We start from the raw sequence: 8,694 nt of genomic DNA, 5'->3' as shown, positions 1-8,694 counted from the left end.
ACACACAACACATACGACATACATAGCTTCCAGTGGAGTAGTCCACTCGGATGCGGTAGTCACAAAATACAAGGTAAGATAACACGTACAACACTCACAGATCAGTCCAAACGAGTGCAATGGTTGTTACAACAAGGTTCATGTGAAAGGTTTGTCTGATGTCCGGCAGAGCAGTCGACACGGATGGGATAACATTAACAACATATACAACACATTTCCATCAATAAATTATGCATTACAACAAATGAATCAATTCAGATGTAGAACACAGGTAAAAGCAACATATATTACAAGTGTTAAAGATCAGTCTTACAACATATATAATACATGTGTAAAAACGTGTTGGCTCTTATTATATAAAGAAGTGTAAGTTCCAATCATACAATACATTAATGTAAACTTGCTACCCCCAACAGTGGCACGCTACAGCCACATCTGCCTGCTCCTCCAAAGAGATGAACTAGCTCCATGCAGTGTAGAAGCCAAGGCGCTTTACAATATTGTCCAAGATCTTCCCAAGAATAGTTTTATCAGAAGCTTGGCTGACCAAAATCCTCTACAATGAGTTATGAGGGACTATTTATAGAAAAGGGTGTGATGACCCTTGACATTCCCCTTTCTGACAGTTCAACTACCCTCATGACTGTTCACCTACTCTATGACTGTTACATCCAACTATTAACAGTTGACTTACACTTGACATGACTCAACATCACAATGCACACGTACTCATGTGAGACAACATGGCTTGAGCAAGTCATGCAAGACATCACTGACACTCGGTCCGCTGTGATGAGACCAACTCTTTGACATGCTTGTGATGGTGAAGGTGGTAAGCTAATGCCAAGCTTGGTCGTCCGTGATGGTGTGCATGCACCTCATAGTGACATCTCGCTGAAGCGAACTCTTGCCTCCGTTGCAACTGATGCATTGGTTCGGCCCCTTCATCCAACTCGCCTGCTAATATGCACATGGCCTTCTTGGGTGTGGCTGAACCTACAACACATTGATGCATAGTGTCTGTGCTGATCTTCAAGTGTGTGCTAGTGGTCATGTGCATCAACTTGCCGATGTACATGTTTAGCTCTAGTTGGACTAGCTTCTTGTCTTCGCCTTGGTGAGTGTGCTGAATGAGTTGGGTTACATGCATGCACACAATGCCCTGCATGCTGCTGAATCCCTTGCATGTGATTAACAACACTTCTCACCATGTCTGCTCCATGTTAGCTGCTGGGATGGATCTTTAACTTCTATGGGTGTAGTTTCATCCGTGAGTGCATGTTGTGCCCACTGTTGTTCCTGAGCTTGCTGCAACTCATTCTTCTATCTGTGTAGCTTCATGTTCTTCCTAAGTTGCTACTTCGGCACATGCAATTCCTTATTTGTTCCATTCTCTGTCTTTATGCGATCTTCATGTCGCGTCGTCACCTCATAGCCCGAGTCTCCAAAGTTGCTTTCATTGTCAGTGGATCTGCTTGATCTTGTAACTTTGTTTCACCTCTGTGTTGTCAACAACCTTCCTCTTGAATTCATTGCGTCTTCTGCATTCGTTGTTGTGTTCTTTGCATTCAATGTATTCGTTGCGTTCGGTATGTTGCCTTCAACTACTGTTCATGATGTTTCTTGTTGTGATATCTTGATGTTCTTGTCTACGAACAACTTGATATCTTCGTGAGTAGGCAAGCTCATAGACATTTGATCGATTGCATCTCCAGGTGTGCTCTGAACGGTGTCTTCGACTCTGCTCTCTTGGAAACCATTGTACCTGCACTACTAAGAGGCAGATGAACACCTGCAATACCTAGAGACATGGAAACACTCATGGCAAGTAATCTGTCGGTTGAAAACGAAAATGAACTTGAGAACTAACTTGCAACATACTTGTGTGACTGATTGTGAAGGTTGCACAATTTCGGCCGAGAGGTCAGGAGACCGACTGCCAAGACTGCACAAGGCACAGTCTAGGCTACTGAGAGACTGACTGACTGTTGTAACTGCACAATGCACAGTCCATTCTGGCTGCTAACTGCTGGGATTGCGCAATGTGCAATCTCATCTAGTAATGGTTGTAGGCTCAGTGACTACACTGCGCAATTTTATTGGCCAGCGGTCACTGTGGCTCAGGATTGCGCAAAACAGGCCTGGGGAACAATTGCTGGGCAAAAATGCGCATTTCTGGGAAAGAAGGCATATCCTTCCCTCTCAAGATTGTGCAATGCTCTCTTAGTGAGGTTCTTGGTGAGGCAGAGTCCGGGTCGAGGTTGGCCAAACTCGCCAACAGGCAACAAAAAGTGAATGTGAGTGCGAATGCATGGTGACACTGAGTGTAATAATAATTGAATGATCATGCATGAAAACGGTGAATGACATATTTAGAAAATGGAACAACATGCATGTGGGTGAGGTGAGTCACTGAATCGGTGACCGTTTGTGAAACACAGTTTCATGCATACGACAGCAGTGATATAGCAACAAAAAATGAAACAGTTCTAGGATAAGCTAATATGCATCTTAATAACAGCAGGCGCTCATTGAAATCAAGCAAACAATACTCACACAAGTGAAAGCACAAAAAGTGACAGAAATGCAACACAAGGCATGGGAAGCGAGCTTACCCCAAAACAACTGAGCTGAATGTGCCGGTAGCTCCTAGATGTGATGTGGGATGTCAGAGTTGCAGGGTTGATGTGAGGAATGATCTCTGCAATGTCCGATTGATGATTTTTGATAACATCGAGGTTGTGACGCTCATGCCACAAATCTAGGGAAAGCGACACTTGGTGGGAGGTTTTTGAAATTATCCTTGCATGTAACCTCCAACTGCTATAAAAATATCCCTGAAACAAGGGATGCCTCTGCATGCTGCCTTGGGAGAAGCATCACATGCATGCAAGCCAGTTTTGCTCGATCACGGAGGGAACCGGTTAACTCAACTGCACATGCAAGAGACTGCTGGATTGCTGGGAGAAAATACACATTTCTGGCTGGGAGCTGGGCTGGCTGCCTAGGAGATTTGTGCAATTTCCGGGCAGAGCAGCTGGCTGCTGCCTAGAATTGCTCATATTCTGTGGTGAGCAGCCCTGCTGGGGAAAATTTCTCAATTCCTACTTGGAGTGCTGACTAATAGAATTGTGCAATCTTGGAGTCCAACAAGCTGCCAGATAGGATTGCACAATTTCTAGAGGGAAGGCTAGTTTCCCTCCAGAAATACCCAATTTTCTTGGGGAAGTTTCTCAGCCTGCAACTGGACCAAGTCCGGGTGAACAGCCTGTGAGGGGAATGCATGAAGCTATGATTGACAGCCTGCCTTTGCGCAAGAAAAACAATGAAGCTTGTGAACCTGACGAAGCAAGACAAGCTGTTGTGAAGGTTGGAAGGGAGGCTCCAAAACGAAGCTAAGGAAAAATTTGGGAGGGTGGTTGTAGTCGCTACAACAATCGCCTAATTGAAGATTGGATGCTTTTTACAGCTTTGGCATTATATATTGTATTTTACCTTTTATTTTATAAATTTGTCTCTTTGTAAATAATTAGCTTTTTGTAAATATTAATTTTTTATTTTGTATCATGAATTTCCTAGCCCCCGAGACCAATACCAAGTCTTATATTATAAAGTGGCTTTTATATTATGAATTCACTTATTGATAAAAGTTGAGAAAGACGTATTGAATGCATATATCAATTCTAATATTAGAGCTTTCATATTAGAGGAATTCATTTGAAATCCCTAATATTCAAAATCCAATCCATAAAATGGCTCTTTTCAATAATCTAATGAATATATTAAGTGGCCATATAACTTCCGGAACTATGTAATAAAGCGGTCATCGGAGGACTCACATTCCACGTCCTTATTTCCGTTCATGTGTATCGAAGATAGTGCATATCATAGGTTTCCTTTCGAGACACATTTTAAAAACTCTAGTATCTTCATTCCCAATCCTTCAATCTCTAACTTCCGATAAGCATATACCTCCGATCTCCTATACAATACTCTCTTCAACCTTCGACCTCTAGTAGCAATATAGCCTCTCACTCCAATCTCCGATAATTTCTCCATCATTGATATGCTAATATGCCTCCCCCTCTGACTTCTGATATCTATGAGGCTTCGATATCCGGACCCAATATGCCTTTTAACTATTGTCTAATCAGAAAATCGTTTCTTCCTGCATATCACAACTAAAATATTTTATAACAATATGAAAAAATTCTTACCCATGGTTATCATTAACTTGTAAAAAATAGACTTTGTTACGATACCATGGGCCAATACCGTGGCTTATCAATGGGATGTTAAAAACAATAACTTATTTCACAATCAAAATATTTTATAACAATATGAAAATATTTTTAACCATGGATATTCATCCCCACTTTACTATGGATATTATCAACCCGTAAATGTGTTTTGTTACAATACCATGGCTTATCAATACCGCATGCCCCAAAGCCATAACTTATTTCATAGTACAAAGATTTTATTTTAATTTAATTTTATAACATTTTTTAATTGAATATGTAAAGGAAAGGTTACAATTACTTTTGAGATATATCTAAACATTTTATTGTCACTACTACTAAAAATATTCACATAGAAATTAAATTAAGGCACTCAGCTTGATGGTATTATCATTACTCTTCTCCTTTATGTAGATGATATCGTTTTTCTTGCAAGGAGCCATGATGACCTAGACAAGGAGCTTAAGACTCTTCATGCCTACTGCTCCAAGATGGGTATGACCATGATGATCTAGACAAGAAGCTTAAGACTCTTCATGCCTACTGCTCCAAGATGGGTATGTATGCTCCAAGATGGGTACGACAGTTAATACAGACAAGGGTATGACAATTAATATTGAGAAGACTAAAGTCATGATCATTAAATCCAAAAATATCACCCATGGTAGTTTTGTCTATGATAACCATTTTCTTGAGCAGGTTTCTTCTTATAAATATTTGGGTATTGACTTTCCTCATTAGCTCAACTAGAATTATAGCATCGAGAAAAGAATTATTGGAGGTTGGAAAGCTTATTATGAGCTTGAAAACAATTGTAAGTTAGTTGATCTTTACATTTGGAGTAAAAAAAGGTTCCTCTTTGAGACTCTCATCACCCCTGTTATCTTATATGGATGTGAAGTTTGGGGTTGCAGTATATCTAGGGAGTCGTGGAGAAAGATTGAGATGATCCAAAAGCAATTCATAACCTATAACCTCAAGATCAACAGAAATACTCCCTATCCTATCCTCTTGATCAAAACTAGTATGTCCCCCATTGAAAGTGTGGCTATGTTTAGATATATAATGTATAAGAAGAAGCTTCACAATATGGAATCCAAGAGGCTCCCAAAAATTGCTTCTAACTTTAGTCAAAACCCCCACCTACGCCTCAAGCGCGGGTGGCATCAGGATGCTCAGTCTTGGCTCAACCTTTGGGGGATTAAGGAGGAGATCATCATGGGAAGCAAGGACAATATCAAAGATACTATTACCTCCAGTTTTAAGGACAAGATGTGAGATGCTAAGGAGCTAAAGGGTAAAAGGAAGTTAAGGTACTATAAGGAGGTGATCAACCCCACCCTTGATAATCAGAATTATCTCTCTATGTTGACTAGCACTAAGAAGAAAATGAACATCGCTAGGATTAGAACTAACTCTCATGAGCTTCGGAGTGAGGTTGGGCAATGGTCTACTCCCAAGACTCCCCAGGATAATAGAATCTGTTAGATTTGTGATACTAAGATGAAAAACACTTCCTTTTAGACCGCCTAGGTCTTGCCTACATCTGCTCTCAATTCCCTATCATCAGCCACACCTCCAATCTTTTTGACTTATTAACCCAACTATAGCAATCTTGGAATGGAATGCTTATTTCCCTGCTCCTTGATCACAGAAACAAGATTTTGAAGAATGACCATTAGACTTTCTTTTCTTGAGGTCCAATAGACCACTTTGGTCTTAGTGGACGTTAATCATCATATATATCTATATATATATATATATATGAACCAATATAGATCCATTTTAGTTAAGGATCGAAGGAATGAGAGCAAGCAAAGTGACTAACAATAATAGATTAAATATAATGCATGATTTTTTTAACTTTTTCAAATTTAGATACTTTCTTAAAAACAATACAATGTGATCAAATTTAAGAGAAGAGGGGGGGGAGAGGGAGAGAGAGATGGAGTTGGAGGGAGAGAGAGGAAAGAGCAAAGATATAGAGAGATAGAGGTGGAGAGAGAGAGGGAGTGGGGAGAGATAGAGAGAGAGTGAAGGAGAGAGGAGAGGAGGGAAGAGAGAGAAGAGATGAGAGAGATAGGGAGAGAAGGGGAAGAGAGAGAGAGATGGAGACACATAGATGAAGGGGAGAGAGAGAAGGAGAGGGAGAGGGAGATAATCATAGAGTTGGAGGGAAGAGAAAGAGGGAAAGGGAGAGAGTGATTGGGGGGATGGGGGCGAGACAAAGGGAAGTGGGAAAGAAGGGAGATAGGGGAAGGACGAGAGAGAGGACTCAAGAGAGATGGAATTGGAGAGGGCAAGAGATGGAGGAGATAAGAAAAACATAGAGGGAGAAAGGTGGAGAGAGAGAGGGAGTCGCAAGAGAGTGATGGAGAGAGAGGGAGTGACAAGAGAGTGATGAAGAGAGTGGGAGGGAAAAGAGAAAGAAGGAGAAAGATAGATAGTGAGAGAAGGTGGAGAGAGAGAGAGAGAGAGAGAGAGAGAGAGAGAGAAGGGGAAGAGCGGGAGAGGGAGATGGAGGGGGAAAGAGAGATGGATATGGAGAGAGGGGGAGATGGAGGGGGAAAGAGAGATAGATATGGAGAGAGGGTGTGTATGTTTGTGAGAGGGAATAACAAAGAGACACATAAATACAAATATAAATCCAATCTCTTGAAGGTGCAAACCTCCTTTTTTATTGCAAAACTTGAGAAAAAGTTTGAACCTCAAAAAATTAGATCCGTGTCACTTGATAAATCAAGAATTAAAATAAATCTAAACTAATAATAATAATAAATTAAATGTATTTATTAACACAATGAAATATTATATTAAAACTTTCACTAAAATAATATATTTAAACATGATAAGCATTTTCAAATAAATCACATCTTACATTACTATATGAGCATTGTGCACCAATCTTGCACACAAAAAAATTTAAATGAAAACATGTTGGACAAGTTCGCACCAAAAAAATAATTGTAAATGAAAATACGTTATTCGGCCAAAATATGGGACTTTCAAATGAACTTGTCATAGATTACTTTATCATTGTGAACTACACCCACTCAAAGTTACTTTATTATTCTGAACCACTCCATTTGTTGAAAAAAGAAGTACATGCTTCACCTCCGTTTGACTTGGTTGAATATTTTTTTAATTTATGGTCGCTTAGTTATGATTTAGCTTTTAAAATTGTTGATCAACATGCATCAGCACTAAACCAAGCAGACCAAAACGTGGGGTCCGTGGGAATACATGAACCAAAACATGAAACGAATATATACCAAAATATTAAAAGAATATAATTAAATTAACAGAACAAAAACAATGTTCAATTCCGTTCTACCGGTTATCAGGCCACACATGATTTTTTTGCAATTAGCTTCTATAACCATGAATTCATTTGAACAGCTTTCAGATTTACCAATCTGCAACTGCAACAACGGAAGAAATACATAAATTTGCTAAAATCATACACATATCCAAACTAGGTTGTCCCGTTGGACTTCACCTACGAAAGAAATCTCCAATCAGTATAACACAGATCCCTGTGTATAGCTCAGATTTAGCTTTTCTGAAAAAATAAATAAATTGTGGAGGGAATTTGAATCTTTCAAGGAGAGACCAGAACAACGGGGGCCGGCCTATGATAAAATACTCTTCCCATGCCCCTTGACATTTTCTTTCCTTTTCCTGCTTTGCCTTTCATTGCATCTCCCGTTTTACACAACTTCCTGTTATTGTTGATGGCCACCACATCTTCTATGTTGAACTTCCACTCGCTCTCCCACCGGGGCTGCGCGCATGCAGAACACAAAGCACTAACACTGCAATAACACAAAACCAGTCAATACCATAACATGAGTAACCCTATACATCAGATATACAGACAGATACATGTTAACTATTTTTATCACAGAAACATGTTGTTGTTGGGGCAGATCAATACCTTGGGAAAATTGGTGGCTTCCTCTGAGTAGTATCAGATTTTTTAGGGTTGTGACCATCGCCCGAATACTCTTTGCGGTCATACACCAAATCTGCTGCAGTAACATGGGAATCCATATTATTTATTTGCAGCGAAAGAGATCAAACGTACACTCTATGTCCGATTGAGAAAAATAAATACACGACTGCTTCAGCATACCGAGTTACAGCCTTTTATCTTAATCGTCTCCTGATATACACATATAAAACGAGGAGCTGGGAAAGGAGAATCCACCCCACCCCCTGTTTTGGGGTTTCAAATACAGCGGGGTGAGATTACGGCATGAAAGCAAAAAACAATGGTGAAATCTGGAGGAAGATCCGCTCTCGAAAAACCGCAAGTACAATACCGTTGGCGGCTTCTTGTTTTGATATCGTGAGGCAGAAAACTGAGGCAGCACAAACCACCACGACGAAGTATTCAACGTGTCATCAGCCATACTTATCTTTTTCTTTTGTGTGTTACTGCAGATTTGAG

The 8,694-nt window shown here is 40.1% G+C and overlaps 1 protein-coding gene across 2 annotated transcripts in view; it reads right to left on the bottom strand.

Moving 5' to 3' along the window:
• Positions 1-7,648: 7,648 nt before the first annotated feature.
• LOC149255708 (uncharacterized) overlaps positions 7,649-8,694 on the bottom strand; it is a 35,360-nt gene continuing 34,314 nt past the window's right edge. Inside the window, exons 1-2 of one of the 2 annotated variants that reach the window (XM_089460554.1) lie at positions 8,179-8,498; positions 7,649-8,056 (exon numbers count right to left, since the gene is read on the bottom strand). In XM_089460554.1, the coding sequence (XP_089316680.1) occupies positions 7,843-8,056; positions 8,179-8,294 (330 nt within the window). In that variant the 5' untranslated portion in view covers positions 8,295-8,498 and the 3' untranslated portion in view covers positions 7,649-7,842. Of the gene's footprint in view, positions 8,057-8,178; positions 8,499-8,694 lie in introns of those variants that run through there. The other variant, XM_089460555.1, reaches the window with a different exon arrangement.

The sequence above is a fragment of the Pinus tabuliformis genome, chromosome 7, assembly GCF_031772625.1.
Source record: "Pinus tabuliformis cultivar Carrire ecotype Pingquan chromosome 7, CPIR1, whole genome shotgun sequence".
Classification (NCBI taxonomy): domain Eukaryota; kingdom Viridiplantae; phylum Streptophyta; class Pinopsida; order Pinales; family Pinaceae; genus Pinus; species Pinus tabuliformis.
This window is presented reverse-complemented; position numbering and strand designations above follow the sequence as displayed.